General features: G+C 40.7%; 1 protein-coding gene across 1 annotated transcript in view; it reads left to right on the top strand.

Annotated features, from left to right (window-relative positions):
* The window catches only part of LOC137032502 (vang-like protein 1), a 173288-nt gene that overhangs the window by 44498 nt on the left and 111224 nt on the right, over positions 1-17566 (top strand). The window contains exons 2-3 of the mRNA XM_067404261.1: positions 2878-3128; positions 10807-10936. Of these exons, the coding sequence (XP_067260362.1) occupies positions 3058-3128; positions 10807-10936 (201 nt within the window). The 5' untranslated portion in view covers positions 2878-3057. The remainder of the gene's footprint in view (positions 1-2877; positions 3129-10806; positions 10937-17566) is intronic.

The following is a 17566-nucleotide window of genomic DNA, read 5'->3' as shown; positions in this document are numbered from 1 at the left end:
CTGTTTGTTATTTGGTTACAAAAACCAAATGTAATATATTTATGTATTTATTTCCATATATGTTATGTTTATTTTCATTTTTTTCAAAGTAAATTGTTGTAGCTTCAGGAAGGAAGGACGGACTAATAACATTATTTGACATATTATTCAAAATAAAGTTTATACCAGGGTTATTATAGACAACTAAAACCATTAAAAAAGTTTTTTTTATTGCTTGAAATAAATGTTAATACTAAAATAAAAGTCTATATAAACTAAACAGACATTTTAAAAAAACAAAAACTAAAAACAAAAAAATTATAACTTAAAATATTAACAAAAACTATAATAGTATTAAGTGAAAATAGTGACATTCATTTCCCAGAAAAGTCACAAGATGAAAAAGCTGAAACTGTAAAGGGGACATATATAAACACAGCAGGATGACTAAAAGTAAGTGATTTTTAAAATTTTAAGTTCATTGTTGTGTGGCTCTTTTTGTTGTGTGTTTTTTTCCCCCTAGGAGGAAAAAATGAATTTTTTTGTCTGGAGCCCTGCATACAGACTTCTGATTTCAATAACCTTTTTCAATTAGTCTTTTTTAGCTTTAATATTTATAGACACTAATCCGTATTGATATCTGATTCGTTTTACAGCTATACTTTTGATTTATTCAATTGCTTTATACAGTAAGTTTTTGTGACTGGATTCCATGATTTGATCCATGTTTTCTGCATCACGGAAATGGCTCTACATGGTATTTGCAGTATTAAAGATAGTTTTGCGAGTTATTGTTGTTATAAAGGTGTTTCCATTAGTGTAAGAAGAGTATGCAGTTAATATTCCTATTTTTTATAGCAAAGATAAAATAAAATTAAGTGACATTTTGGCCTAAAATATTTTGGCTCACCTCTACTTTGGCCTTGTTCTTTTTTCTTTTATATTTTGTTAACTTGTATTATTACATTTTTAAAATTGGGGAAAATAGTTTGCTATACAGTGATTTGCAAAATTTCCTTCTTGGAAGTCTTTCTCGTCGAGAAACCTCCCTGTCTCATCTGTCAGCAATAATTTAAATGTATTCTTTACTTTTGCAGTTTAAATAAACTTTACATTTCACATATTTCAATGGGACAACTTGCATTAATATTTATTAAGATTTTTTTTTAAATAACCAAACTTTAAAGGTGCTAAAGAGGATGTTTTGTTTTATACATTTTTGCAGTATTACTTGAAACTGTCTTTACTAACTGATAAAAGACTATTTATTAGGTGCACTGAAAGGAATAATATTAATATACAGGTGGCGATCGGAGGGAGCCACAGAGGTCGTATTCGTGACAATTTACAATAAAGTACCAAAAAAGCTACCTGAAAAAAACGATGCGCAAGTGTACCTGGACAAAAGCTGTTTAAATGCAAAGGGTGGTCACGCCAAATACTGATTTAATTTGGTTAACAGGTTAATTGATTAAATAAAATCTATTTATGACAGTATTTTTGAAAGCATCCTTTATATCTGTGCACGAGGTAGGGCCTTAAAAACATCAGCCAATCGTTAAACGCGATCATCGCGTAAACGATTGGCCCTCTGGCTTGTCAATCACTGCCGTGACGTTCCTTGTGAGAGACGTGCGCGGATTGGCCCTCTGGCTTGTCAATCACTGCCATGACGTTCCTTGTGTGAGACGAGCGCGGCTGCGCGCTCCAGTAACTTTCCACACTCCACAGGCGCCGCATGCAATGTTTTTGTCAGGAGATAGGAGTAACAACTGCAGATTATGAGTTACCTGTGGTGAGTCCGACATAATGAATCCACTAACACAACACAGCGAATGCCGGTGGTAAACACTCGTGTTCCAATACAAGTGTTAACGAGTTTTGGGAGGCGTTCCTTCGAAGGAGGGGGGTTGTTCTTACGCATGCGCTCATTTCAAAAACTCAGTAACAGTCTTTGGTCTCTCAGTCGATGAAAAGATCCTCTTTAGCACCTTTTAATAACGTGAGGGCTGATCCCTCGAGCGAAGCTGATGATGCTTTGGAGTGACGCTCGAGTGATCAAGAACATTGATTCCAATATACAAATAACATTTCCTTCGATTCCTCCGTCCTCATTTTCTTTCCTTGCATCCTTCCCTCACATGGATGGAGCGGAGACGTGAGATCAAACAAGTCTTTGTACATACAGGGATGGTTTCCCGGACAGGGTTTAAATTAAGCCAGGATAGGCCTTAATCTAGAATAGTTAATCGTGGTTTAAAAAATGGTTTTGTGAAACAGATTAAGTACAGATTACTAAAACCTGGACTATGGAGTCTTGAATTAAAATAAACCAGATTAATTTAAAACCAACTGTGCAAATCTGAATTAGCATGAGAGAGGTTGCCTGTAAAACATACAATGAACCAAGAAAAGCTTAAAATTGCATGGAACTGAGAAGCAAATCCAAGGAAACCTGGCAGCAAAAGAGACTCCAATATAAAAACCTAACTAAACAAGAGACATTTATTTTAAAGCAAGCAAAAATACATCAGCTGTGAAAAAAAAAGAAATGCCTGGAAATCTGTTTAATTAATTATTTTTAAATAGATGAATTCTATATAATATTAATATGATTATTAATGCTTTTGTTTTGTCCTTTACATAGCAACAAACTAAACGTAACTATTTACAGGAAAGGAAATGAGGATGCACAAATAAGAAATGAGAAGCACACACACATTTAGACACCAGAAACAAGGAAACAAATAAAAAATCTGTGAAAGTTAACTGTGACTTCCAAAGGAGATCTGTTATTTGAAATATACTATAGGAAACAGGACTGACAGCCTTTATCTGCTGCTCTTGAGGGTTGGCTCATTTGACTTGGTCCCAAAACTAAACTCTTTGTCTTTTCAGATTGAATTTTGCTGGCTTAAAGCCCTCTTGCACACATCCAGGATTGATAGCCGGCTGACCTCTTTGTTGTTCTGCTGAGTAAGTTCCTCCTTCAGATAAGACTGCCCAAAGACTCCTGCTCTCCAACCTGTCAACATCCAAAAAGCCCTCAGCCACTCGCTGGGGCAAAACAGCATCACCATGGATACAGAGTCCACCTACTCTGGCTACTCGTACTACTCAGGCTGGTCAAGGGGATCTCAAAGGCACGGGTAAGAATTTCCATGAGGGTCTCTTTCTCCTTTTTGATGTTAAGTGGCAAGTTCTGAAGAGGCTGCTGTGATATGCAGCAGGTCATTGGATACTGTCACCCCTGTCTTCCTTTCTCATCTGATGAGATCATTGTCATTCTTTTGTCTTTGCCCTCTCATTTATCTTCCCTCTCTTTTTAATCTAAAGTTCCCTGTGTCACTTGCCATGACTGTTATTCAGCCAATTGGCCAACATCTGGCTACTTAATTTTAAGGCTCAGTCAGGTTCTCTTTTGCCCAACACTCTAAATTTTTGACATGGTATGTAAACCAATTTGTCCCGGCAGGTGCACTCCCTCAAATATATTATTTATAACAAATATAACTTATTATTCTAACAAATATAATTTAAATGTTTTATAACATTTTTATTAGGGATGTCCTGATCACGTTTTTTTGCCTCCGAGTCATTTGATTTTGAGTATCTCAAAAAAAGAATAAAGAAGAGCGAAAAAACAGATCCAGGATCCAGGAACAGTGCTTTTCAGGTTTTTCAGGTGTCTAACAGTCGTTTTCACGTACAGAAAATGGATAAAGTAATCAAATATAAAATATCACTGCATATCTTTACTGTATAAAATAAATAAAGATTAATCATTATTGAAGTTACAAAAACTATTCGGTCAAGAGCAGTGAGTGATTTCTTTATTTGTTGTTTTATTTAACATTAAAAACAGGCAGCAGGGGTAACAATTTAGATTACAGCCCAGAAAGTACTGTGTAATTACAACAAATTTACAGCGTAACTTTCAATAATTATAGTGTAACTATACAGTAAGTATGTGTAAGTATAGGGGAACAATATGTGAAGTATTGGGAATAAAGGGAACAACCAGGAAAAATAACAAATTATGGTAACACTTTATTTTACAGTGCCTTAGTTACATGTCACTACATGTACTTACTATAGTAATAACAGTAAATTATGCATAATTACAAGCAAATAACCCGAAGCCAAACCCTAATCCTAACTGTAACTCTATAGTAAGTACATGTAGTTAGTTAATAGTACTCAGTACTTATTGGAGTAATTACAATGTAACTACAGCACTGTAAAATAAAGTGTAACCCAAATTATTCATACTTTTAATATTTTATAACTAAGGGGTACGTATGACATAACTAAGGGGTAAATATGACATCACGGGCCGTAAATTAAAGTGGAGCTTGTTACCCTCTTATTTCATGTAGTTACAGGGTAAGTAATTAATAAAAATAAATAAATAAAAACGCAAACAGTCATATCACTTGGAAAACTTTATTTGAAAAACAACTTATTTCAAAACAGATTTAAAGTTAAAACACTTCTTATTTGTTTCTCTTGCTTGGCTTCCTCCTCCCCTTGTTCCTCTTTTTCTTTCTTTCCACTGATGAATCTTAAGAGGGAATCCCATTTGCTATTCTGTATTTAAAAAGTACAGAACACCCGGAAATGTGCTCACCGTTGGAGCGAAAATTAACTCAAAGGGGAAATATTAATAATTATTCATAACTCATTATGATTATTAATTATGATTAATTATTAATATGCAAATCCGTTAATCAGATTAACTGGACATAGCTACATTAAAATTAATATTACAATCTGCTAACCTGTTCGTCCAGTGAATGCTCAGTGTTGATTGTTTATTAATTATAAGAAATGTTAATTTCCAAGTTATGGAAAAATAATATTTCTTATTGTACTGTACTACTCAGAGCACGTAGTCCGGATCTATCACTTAAGAGGCAATTCATTAGCAGACGGAATCAGAACCAAACATGTCTTGTGCACAATCTTTATTAACTAACTCACAAACACATAACTAAACTAACAAACAAACATGTAACATAACATACACAAAGGGTCACACACACATACACAAGTCAGAGTGAGTAATGATAGAGTTGAAGAGATGATGTTACTAGAGCTACATGAAATGTCAAAGGCAATCTGGAAAGGACTCATCAGTTTCTTTTAGCAATAGCAAAGGTAAGTCTTTACACCTCAATACTAAATCGCTGTTTAGCATTAAAATGTACGATACTTGCAAGATGCCTTTAGGCTGAAGAGCGTCGGATCTGCAGGTTGAGGATAACTCTTGAAGTTATCATCTGAATTTATCTGTTGGGTGATGAGCACATGGCTGGGTGTTGTAGGCCAGGGGCCTACCAGCCTTGCGGCCGGGCCTAGAGAGGCCGGCTGCAAGGAGATTTGTTCGGTCGTCTAGAAGCAAGGAAGAAGAGAGGGAGTGGCACTGTTCGCTGTTTTTTCAACCTCTGGTCAAAGTCACACCTCTCAGTTGTTGACCGGACCAATGAAGATGTTGTAATTCTGGGTGGCAACAGCCCTCCTGTCAGGGCTTTTACAACCCAGAAAGATTAACAAGCTGAGTTCTTGAATCAGAACTATTAAATATTCTTTTAATACTGATGTGTTGCACAGGTATGGATGTACCGCATACACAAGCATTTAAATCTTCCCGCTACGAACGTATAGACACTAATCATGGCATGATGGAAGTTACCGTGCAGGTCATAACATTTAACAATCATCAAACATGTAAATACAATACATAGTACATAGTACAGAGTACAATACATCATCAGTAATAATGGATACCATTTCCTGAGAGGGATTCATTTATAGCACAGTCTGTTTATACATTAATGCCATAGAGTCTGTGTTCTGTGTGGAAAATGCAGGGAAGATGCAGATTTTCTGTGCCTCTACTCTGTTCTCCATGCGGCAACCACATTCCTCAGCGCAATAAACTTGTAACTGAAAATTTCCCGGGGGATGGGGACAGACTCCAGAGTGAGCTTAAAACTATTGGTTAACTAACCAATAATTGTGTCTGATTTGCCTCAGTCATTACATAATTCCCCCCTTTCGCTCGTTGTTGTCTCTCTTATGACAACAGTGAGCGACGTTGAAGGTGCAGGAAGATCATACACATCACTGGCACACAAGGCTGGAAGGCTGTGATGGGCCCTGGTTGTGTGTGTCTCCTGGAGTGGTGGTCGTTTCATGGCGGTTGATGCAGACAGTCTGCAAACTCAGGTCTCTGAGCTGGTGCTGCAGGAATCAAAGCATCCAGTGCCTTGACAGTGTGTCACCTGTCACTCTAAAGTCAGTTAGTGGAGGCAAGAGGTTTGCTGGTGGCGAGGATCAGCTCTTTGAGCTTGCTCAGCAGGTGTCGAGGTAGCAGGTGCCATGACAGTGTCATCTGTCATTCGGACACCCGTGAAGCAGGTGGTTGCAGGAAGAGGTTATGGGAGTTGTAGTGTGAAGAGTGTTTCAGACTGACCTAGGGTTGATGACAGAAGCGTTTGTTACCTCTGCTCTCAGTCCGAAGGAGTCTGAAGTTTGCTGTGTCCCTCTGCTCTTGTGGCAGCGCCGACTTGAGCAGGTCTGAGTGGTCTTGTGTGAGTGGCCAGAAGCTTGTGCTTCTGAGTACTTCTCAAGTAAGTACTGTTCAAGGGGCTCTTTACTAGTGTTAGAAGCTCCTACAGGCTCGATGCAGACATGTCCGGTCGCCCTTGTGCTACCTGCTGTTGGAGATCATGTGGTGTCTGCAGGAAGAGGGTGTTTCCATCCATGGCTTCTCCCTGTGGTAGGTCTGATGCCTGGGTCTGTCTGAATTAATCCTTCTCCTTCTGTAGCTTTAGAGGATTTCAGGAAATTAGCTGATAAGGTGTCAAGCAGAAGGCTTTGGCTCCCCCCTCTGTACTTCTGTGCTTGGCTGGAGGAGGTTCTTCAGCTGCAGGCAAGAGAGTCTTAGTTCTCTTTGGGCCATGTCAAGTTCATCTTTGGTGTTGTCCAGCTGCTGGGTCAGAGCTTCAGTCCCAGATCTGGACACATCCAGAGGACGTTCACAGGTCCTCCTGATTGTGTCATCTTTCAGGAAATTAGCTGATAAGGTGTCAAGCAGAAGGTGCTTGAGTTCAGAATTTGCTATTTTTAACAGTGACTATTTGTGAAAGAGTTCTTTTACCACATCTTCTCTGGCTGCCTTTTCCAGCTGCTCTTGTTGCGGAGCAGCTGTCAGAGCCGTTTGCAGTTTGTGGCTTTTCTTCTGTGTCTCTATTCTGTCAGGGTCCTTGTGTCTGTCCCGAGCCTCCATCTCTAGCTGGTCTATGTGGCTTTTAGCATGCATCAGCTCCTTGTGAGTCTCTGTGATCTGGAGTTTGAGGTTGTTCACCTCCTGTTTCAAAACAGTGAGGATGTGGGCCAGGAAGAAGTTCACTTCAGTCAGATCATTGTGACCATACCTCTGGTTTGAGTCATCTGCCTTTACTTCTCTTCCATCTTTGTCCAGTTGCTTTTGGCTCTGGTGCTATAATTGATCAGCAGCACTGGTTAGGAGGGTGTTCCTCACGACACCTAGCCAGTCCTTTTGGTCTGCCATCTGGGCAGTTAGGCTGAGCATCTGCAACATTTAGGCACGCTTGTGGTGAGAGTAAGGGCGAGAGACTACTGCAAGATCAAACAGAATTTAGGGCTAAAGGCACAGTGAGCAGCCAGGTGTATAAAATACAGCTAGGTTTAACAAATGACTTAAGATGGTTCTTGTGGTCAAATTATTTCTTAGTATTTCTTACTGATGGCTCACGACAGGCTTGACCTCTGAACAAATAGGAAAGAAAAAGGGAGAGGAAGAGGAGAGCTTTCCTATTAGATTCTGCTTATTAGTGGTGCTCAGAATTATGCCCTAGTAATTGTTCAGATTACTTTGTAGCTGGCTCATAAAATTGAAGCAACTGTTTTAAATAAACAAAATCAAGAAGGAGAGTATGTCTAGTTTCTTGTGGCCAAAGTTTAGATGAATGACATCAATCTTAACTATAAAAGGGGAGCATTACCCAAATCTACATTTATATAACACTGTACTGAGATGCATTCATCAGAAACAGGTTAAGCAATACTGCAATTGGTATTTCTCCAACCAAAGCAGAATAATCAATTCTGGTACAGTTTACATGCCGCTGAGCTGAGATTCCTTCGTCAGCACAGGCTTACGCTCTAATACTGATATTAGGATTTCTTCGCTAAAATCAGATTAACTTTACACTGATACCATTTGAACATATGCTAAAATGTCTTAATACTCTTTCTGTTACGGCAGAGGTGTCACTTCAAGCTATAGTTTTATCTGCATCTAACAAACCAGCACCATCGATCTACATGCGAATCAAACGTTGTCAAACGTCATGTCGGAATAATCAATTATTAAACACACTTTTAGTTGGACGATGGTTTAAGCAAGTGGTGTTAGGCCATGCTGGCTTAACCGGCTCAATCTAGTGTCATATTTCAAAATAGCTTGTCGTGGATAGTCATGAGCATTTGAGATTTACACATTCACACAAGGTTTCCTTCCACTCCTACTGCAGACTCCTGCATTTCTGCGAACACACATTTTCATCTACTTTAAAAGCTTTATGCCCTATGCTGCCTAGGAACCTTTTGTAGAAGCTATGGGTAAAGCACTGCGTTTGCAGTTCAAAGTCATTGGGGCCTTGAGAACCCCCTGCTGAGGGGCCTTGTGTGTTACAGGCCTTCTGTGTCAGGTCACATGAGTGGCACTGTGTGAGGGCAGGTTGTGCTGTCCAAAGGGGTGACTAGCTGTTATAGGAGGCAAAGGTCCTGTTGGTGTCCTCCATTCATTCCAGGTTTGTCCGAGTCTGTGGCAGTAAACTTGGGACTTTCAGATCTGCCCTGCTTGGTGTCGGGGGCCTTCAGCTGCTTATAGTCTAATTGGAGTTTTTCTGGCTGTTAAGTCAAAACTCATAGTGAATCTGGTGGGGTGTGATCCAGAACAGAGAGCCTGTCTTGGTGGATCACACCAGTCAGGGACTTTGGAACAAAAGGGAATGTCTATTATGTTGGCATTGGTGCTGTGGTCTCCTAACCTGCAGGCTCTGGCCCCTCTCCCCTTTGAGAAGGGTTGGGGGAGCTCTCGCTGCTGCTGCTGCAAAGTCCATCAGGTTGCAAGTTCCTTGTGTGGTCCATTTGTAGTTGTTCGGGCTGTTTCAGTTCTTTTCGGACCACCATGTGTTTGTCTCTCACGCTGCTGAATTGTGGAGTCAGTGTTTGACTTTCAGTTCTGCATGTGGGTGGCCTTCAAGGGCCTTAACTTTAGTGTCTCTTTAAATTCAAACCTTACATTCCTTACGTTCTTTAACTGGCAAAGTTCAACAGCTGTCAGAGCCTCCTGAGGACTGGTGACCTCCCTCAATTGCTCTGCTCTGTCATGGTTCTTGCATCGGTCCTGTGCCTTCTCATGCTGAGTGGGTTGGTTCTCTGTGGAACTCAGTGACTTGCAGCGTTCGTTCAATTACCTCCTGTTGGAAGCCCGTATGAACATGGGCTAAGGAGAGGATGAAGCTCTTTGTGGCTCAGGTCAGGTGTCACGTGTGTGCTGGTGCTGCCGATCTCGCTGTCCCTTGCTCTGCGGTTGCAGGTCGTTGATTGCTTTAACTGAAGGGCAACCATCACATTGTTCCGCTGGGTCTCCAGGGGGTCCTGGATGTCCTGGGCAGACTGACACACTTTGGGGACATGAGAGAAAGAGATGGCACAAGCAAATGCAAGTTCGGACTGCTATGTGGGCCGTATAGGGAGTGACTAGCTGAAGTGGGGGAAGCCAGTGTGAGACTAAGGGGTTTAACTATCTTGGATGACAGCTGTAAGCGGTGTTGACTGATGACGGGGCTGGTACGCGTCATTACTATTACTCAGAATACAGATGATTCCTTTCCAGAGATTATCACCATAAGGTAAATAAATAGAACAAACTGGTAGAGAGAGAGAGAGAGAGAGAGAAAAAGAAATAAGAAAAGGGAAAGGAAGGAAAGAGGTTTTTACCCATTTAGTTTTTCTAGGAGGTATGTTTAAGCAGGTGTCACTGGTTCAAGTGATGGCCTAATCTCTAGACTAACAGAGAAACACCAGATGCCTTGAGGTCGAAAGGAGAAGAAACAACGGGAAGAGTTTCTTGTCCTTTCCGGAGCCAAAAGTGCACTGGACGGTGACCGTACTTCATGTACTCAGTCAGCACTAAGGAGTGAGGTGGCGGAGAGGCGCTTCAAGTCCAATTCAAGAGAAGCATTGACAGTCCTAAAAAAATTTAAAAACTCCAATGTTTTTAATCATGATTAATTACAGAAAAAAAATGAATTAGTTCCTTTTTTTGTATTGATTGACAGCACTTAAAAAAAAAAAAAAAAAAAAAAAAATATATATATATATATATATATATATATATATATATATATATATATATATGTATGTATATATGTATGTAGTATTTATTTCTACTGCTCGTTTTTCAGGTTCTTTTTCATTTGTCTTTGTTATATTGTAATTTTACTTAATTAGGCTAGTTTTTTTTTTATATTACTATTGGTGATGAGATTTTGATATTGTAAAAAGCAAAAATAACTATATTGTGATATGTATCATTACTGTGAAAAAATACTCATTTAGTGATATAAGATTGAATACATAAGAAGTGCAATGTCTAACAGAATTAAAATTTTTGGGTGAACTATTCCTTTTAAAAAAGGCAAAGTAATCTCCTTGACATACTTCTTTCTACCAGAAAGACTTAAACAACCTATACCTAACTTCACTGTTGTGTCCATGTTTTTTTAGAGAATGTAGCCGGGACTGCCACAAATCCCGAAGTAAAGGCAGCAGTCACTCTGAGAAGTCTGTCACTATCAACGCTCCGCCAGCAGAGCCACTGTTAGGATACCAGTCAGTGAGAGGAGAAGAGGTTCAGGTGAGAGAGGTTTATTAGGGCCAAAGCCCTGTAAGGGGCCGAAGGCCCTTTTGTTTTCTTTAGGATTATTATTAGGGCCAAAGCCATGTAAGGGGCTGAAGGCCCTTTTGTTTTCTTTAGGATTATTATTATTAGGGCCCGAGCACCGATGGTGTGAAGACCCTATTGGAATTGCTCCTTTTATTATTATTATTATTATTATCATTATTATTAGGGTCAAAGCCCTGTAAGGGGCTGAAGGCCCTTTTGTTTTCTTTAGGATTATTATTATTATTATTATTATTAGACCCTATTGGAATTGCTCCATTTTTTTATTATTATTATTATTATTATTATTAAGGCCCGAGCATCGATGGTGTGAGGACCCTATTGGAATTGCTCCGCTTATTATTAGGGCCCAAGTGAAAATTCGCGCAGGGCCCTCTTGATCCCCTAAGGATTCTTATTAGGGCCAAAGCCCAAGGGGCTGAAGGCCCTATTGTTTTCTTTAGGATTATTATTATTATTATTATTATTATTAGGGCCAAAGCCCAAGGGGCTGAAGGCCCTATTGTTTTCTTTAGGATTATTAGGGCCCGAGCACCGATGGTGTGAGGACCCAATTGGAATTGCTCCGTTTATTATTATTATTATTTTTAGGGCCCGAGCACCGATGGTGTGAGGACCCTATTGGAATTGCTCCGTTTATTATTAGGGCCCGAGCACTGATGGTGTGAGGACCCAATTGGAATTGCTCCGTTTATTATTATTATTATTAGGGCCCGAGCACCGATGGTGTGAGGACCCTATTGGAATTGCTCCGTTTATTATTATTATTAGGGCCCGAGCACCGATGGTGTGAGGACCCTATTGGAATTGCTCCGTTTATTATTAGGGCCAAAGCCCTCTAAGGGGCTGAAGGCCCTATTGTTTTCTTTAGAATTATTAGGGCCCAAGCGAATTAGCACGCAGGGCCCTCTTGTTCTTCTAAGGATTATTATTAGGGCCAAAGCCCAAGGGGCTGAAGGCCCTATTGTTTTCTTTAGGATTATTATTATTATTATTATTATTATATACGATCAGGTCCTGAGAAAGCTAGCTGAAGTACTGGAGGAGTGCTGACAGGGTAGCAAACAACCACCACCAGCAGAGGACCCCACCATCTTTGTGTCGGAAAGAGGGGTAAGGAGAAGCACCAGATCAAGAGAAACAGCAAGGCCCTTCTCCCCCAACCAGGAATGGAATATGAGGGTCGACCTGGATAGGCAGCTCCGGTTCCCAACGGAGATAACCACCACATCTCTCCGGCCAGACATAGTGGTGTGGTCAACCAAGACAAGGTCGATACACCTCATCGAGCTTACCGTACCAATGGAGGAGGGAATCGAGGCCGCCTTCGAACGGAAGAAGGCCAGGTACTCAGAACTTGCTGCTGAGTGCCGGGAGGCTGGCTGGAAGACGAACATCTACCCAGTGGAGGTCGGATGCCGAGGTTTCCTTGGGTTGTCAACCATACGCCTCTTGAGGGAAGCAGGAGTGACTGGAAGGAGGCTAAGGAGGGCAACAAAGGATCTGGCAGAGGAGGCAGAGAAAGGTAGCTTTTGGCTCTGGCTGAGGAGGAATGATAGGTGTTGGGGGAAGAACACCTAACCCCAGACAACAGCTGCAGGGAGAACAGCGATCAGCTGCAGGGGGTGACAGGGAGACGTCCCTGTCACTGCTCCGCCACCAAGAGACGTTCCAAAATTAAAGGAGCGAAACGTTGGTGAATGGTGGTTTCTGGCTGATGACCCTGCAGCTGACCCATGGGCACTGGAGGAGGTGCGACAGGCAGCAATGCCCAGCAGGTGGTAACATCGTCCTGTGCATTTACTTATTAGGGCCAAAGCCCAAGGGGCTGAAGGCCCTATTGTTTTCTTTAGGATTATTATTATTAGGGCCAAAGCCCTGTAAGGGGCTGAAGGCCCTTTTGTTTTCTTTAGGATTATTATTATTATTATTATTATTAGGGCCCAAGCGAATTAAGCGCGCAGGGCCCTCTTGTTCTTCTAAGGATTATTATTATTTTTTTTATTTTTATTTTTTTTTTTCCGTCTTCCGGGGCTTTTTGGGGGCCTTAACATGCTCAAAAACTCTTGAAAATTGGCACACACATCCGCGGCCATTAGGACGCCCCAGAGGCTGGTATCCGGGCGTGGCAGGGGGGCTCGACAGCGCCCCCTTGAAAAAAGTCTGAAAATTTGGTCCATATATTAAACACGCTTGCACGTATTAGTATGAAACTCGGTACACATATAGACCTCATCGGGCCGAACAACTTTCGTACTCTAAGTTAAACGCCACGCCAACAGGAAGTCAGCTATTAAGGGTTGTTTGAAAAACGCATGCTCTGGAATTTGATATACTCCTCCTAGACGATTAATCCGATCGCCACCAAACTCGGTCAGCATGAAGTCAAGACACTGATGATTAAAAATTGCCAGGGGATTTTTGATATCTCGAACGGTTTGGCCGTGGCGAGGCAACGAATTTATGGCGAGAAAAAGGAAACAGGAAATGTGTTATAACGTCTGCATACATATATTGATCTTTATGAAACTTCACGAGTGTGTTGGTTGTAGTAGTCTGATCACATGGATGTGACTATTGTGAGTCAAAGTTATAGCGCCACCAACTGGCAGCAGGAAGTGTATCACTTTTTGAAATGCTTTGAGATCACCCTCTTATTTTTACCTGATTTGCTTCAAACTTCATCAATGTAATGGCAATACACAGCAGATGTAGACCTATGACAGGATTTTTGATATTTGAAATATTGTTGCCATGGCAACAGGTCAAACTGTAATAATATTCTTGAGTGTTTTTGAGGCTCTTAACATGCTTCAAATTGCATGAAACTCGACACACACATCAATATTGTCAACCAGTAGACATGGACAAAGCCATAGAAATGGGCGTGGTGGAGGGGCTCAGTAGCGCCACCTTTTGACAAAAGTGGGGGGGTTAGTTTTTCCTACAGTCACCAAACTCGGTACACATATTGTTCTCATCAAGCCGGACAATTTTTTAATTTACATTCATTAGCTCCGACCAACAGGAAGTCGGCTATTTTTGTTTGAATGTTAATTTTTTGAAAAAACAGGCTATGAATTTTATACTACTACTCCTACAGGGTTTATCCAATTTACACCAAGCTTTTTTTAACTTGTTGCTAACACATTGAAGTTGTTTAATTGCAAACGGATTTTGGATACCTCAAACGGTTTGGCCGTGGCGAGGCAACAAATTTATGGCGAGAAAAAGGAAACAGGAAATGTGTTATAACGTCTGCATACATATATTGATCTTTATGAAACTTCACGAGTGTGTTAGTTGTAGTAGTCTGATCACATGGATGTGACTATTGTGAGTCAAAGTTATAGCACCACCAACTGCGAGAAAAGGGAAACAGGAAATGTGTTATAACTTCTGCATACATTGATTGATGTTTATGAAACTTCAGGAGTGTATTGGTTGTAGTAGTCTGATCACATGGATGTAACTATTGTGAGTCAAAGTTATAGCGCCACCAAATGGCAGCAAGAAGTGTATCACTTTTAAAATGCTTTGAGATCACCCTCTTATTTTTACCTGATTTGCTTCAAAATTCATCAGAATAATGTTAAAACTTGGCACATGTAATCCTTTGAAAATGGGCAGGGAGGAGGGGCTCTATAGCGGCACCTTGTAGTGCAGTAAATGTGGAGTGAATTTGACATAGTCCTTTGATGTTTAACCATTTTAAGTGCCTATTGCCCGCTGTGCACAGTTGCCCTGAAGCCACCGGGGTGGCGGTGCCACCGGGCTTGGGCCCGCCATCGCTGCTCGCAGCTATATTTATTATTATTATTATTATTAGGGCCAAAGCCCTATAAGGGGCTGAAGGCCCTATTGTTTTCTTGAGGATTATTATTAGGGCCAAAGCCCTATAAGGGGCTGAAGGCCCTTTTGTTTTCTTTAGGATTATTAGGGCCCAAGCGAAAATTCGCGCAGGGCCCTCTTGTTCTTCTAAGGATTATTAGGGCCCAAGCGAAAATTCGCGCAGGGCCCTCTTGTTCTTCTAAGGATTATTATTAGGGCCCAAGCGAAAATTCGCGCAGGGCCCTCTTGTTCTTCTAAGGATTATTAGGGCCCAAGCGAAAATTCGCGCAGGGCCCTCTTGTTCTTCTAAGGATTATTATTATTATTATTTTTTTTTTTTTTTTTTTTTTTTTTTTTTCCGTCTTCCGGGGCTTTTTGGGGGCCTTAACATGCTCAAAAACTCTTGAAAATTGGCACACACATTGGAATCCGCGGCCATTAGGACGCCGGAGAGGCTGGTACCCGGGCGTGGCAGGGGGGCTCGACAGCGCCCCCTTGAAAAAAGTCTGAAAATTTGGTCCATATATTAAACATGCTTGCACGTATTAGTATGAAACTCGGTACACATATAGACCTCATCGGGCCGAACAACTTTCGCGCTCTAAGTTAATCGCTACGCCAACAGGAAGTCAGCTATTAAGGGTTGTTTGAAAAACGCATGCTCTGGAATTTGATATACTCCTCCTAGACGATTAATCCGATCGCCACCAAACTCGGTCAGCATGAAGTCAAGACACTGATGATTAAAAATTGCCAGGGGATTTTTGATATCTCGAACGGTTTGGCCGTGGCGAGGCAACGAATTTATGGCGAGAAAAAGGAAACAGGAAATGTGTTATAACGTCTTAATACATATATTGATCTTTATGAAACTTCACGAGTGTGTTCGTTATAGGAGTCTGATCACATGGATGTGACTATTGTGAGTCAAAGTTATAGCGCCACCAACTGGCAGCAGGAAGTGTATCACTTTTTGAAATGTTTTGAGATCACCCTCTTATTTTTACCTGATTTGCTTCAAACTTCATCAGTGTAATGTCAATACACAGCAGATGTAGACCTATGACAGGATTTTTGATATTTGAAATATTGTTGCCATGGCAACAGGTCAAACTGTAATAATATTCTTGAGTGTTTTTGAGGCTCTTAACATGCTTCAAATTGCATGAAACTCGACACACACATCAATATTGTCAACCAGTAGACATGGACAAAGCCATAGAAATGGGCGTGGTGGAGGGGCTCAGTAGCGCCACCTTTTGACAAAAGTGGGGGGGTTAGTTTTTCCTACAGTCACCAAACTCGGTACACATATTATTCTCATCAAGCCGGACAATTTTCTAATTTACATTCATTAGCTCCGACCAACAGGAAGTCAGCTATTTTGGTTTGAATGTTAATTTTTTGAAAAAACAGGCTATGAATTTTATACTACTACTCCTACAGGGTTTATCCAATTTACACCAAGCTTTTTTTAACTTGTTGCGAACACATTGAAGTTGTTTAATTGCAAACGGATTTTGGATATCTCAAACGGTTTGGCCGTGGCGAGGCAACGAATTTATGGCGAGAAAAGGGAAACAGGAAATGTGTTATAACTTCTGCATACATTGATTGATGTTTATGAAACTTCAGGAGTGTGTTGGTTGTAGTAGTCTGATCACATGGATGTAACTATTGTGAGTCAAAGTTATAGCGCCACCAAATGGCAGCAAGAAGTGTATCACTTTTAAAATGCTTTGAGATCACCCTCTTATTTTTACCTGATTTGCTTCAAACTTCATCAGTGTAATGTCAATACACAGCAGATGTAGACCTATGACAGGATTTTTGATATTTGAAATATTGTTGCCATGGCAACAGGTCAAACTGTAATAATATTCTTGAGTGTTTTTGAGGCTCTTAACATGCTTCAAATTGCATGAAACTCGACACACACATCAATATTGTCAACCAGTAGACATGGACAAAGCCATAGAAATGGGCGTGGTGGAGGGGCTCAGTAGCGCCACCTTTTGACAAAAGTGGGGGTTAGTTTTTCCTACAGTCACCAAACTCGGTACACATATTATTCTCATCAAGCCGGACAATTTTCTAATTTACATTCATTAGCTCCGACCAACAGGAAGTCAGCTATTTTGGTTTGAATGTTAATTTTTTGAAAAAACAGGCTATGAATTTTATACTACTACTCCTACAGGGTTTATCCAATTTACACCAAGCTTTTTTAACTTGTTGCTAACACATTGAAGTTGTTTAATTGCAAACGGATTTTGGATATCTCAAACGGTCTGGCCGTGGCGAGGCAACGAATTTATGGCAAGAAAAGGAAACAAAGTGTTATAACTTCTGCATACATTAATTGATTTTGATGAAACTTCGGCTTAGTCTTCGTTGTACAAGGCTGATCACATGGATGTGACTATTGTGATTCAAAGTCATAGCGCCACCAACTGGAAGCAGAAAATGTGTCACTTTCAGCATACATTGAGATCACCCTCTTATTTTTACCTGATTTGCTTCAAAATTCATCAGAATAATGTTAAAACTTGGCACATGTAATCCTCTGAAAATGGGCAGGGAGGAGGGGCTATATAGCGGCACCTTGTAGTGCAGTAAATGTGGAGTGAATTTGACATAGTCCTTTGATGTTTAACCGTTTTAAATGCCTATTGCCCGCTGTGCACAGTTGCCCTGAAGCCACCGGGGTGGCGGTGCCACCGGGCATGGGCCCGCCATCGCTGCTCGCAG

This window comes from Chanodichthys erythropterus, chromosome 12, assembly GCF_024489055.1.
Source record: "Chanodichthys erythropterus isolate Z2021 chromosome 12, ASM2448905v1, whole genome shotgun sequence".
Classification (NCBI taxonomy): Eukaryota; Metazoa; Chordata; class Actinopteri; order Cypriniformes; family Xenocyprididae; genus Chanodichthys; species Chanodichthys erythropterus.
Note: the sequence above shows the minus strand (reverse complement) of the source record. Positions and strands in the feature narration are given on the sequence as shown.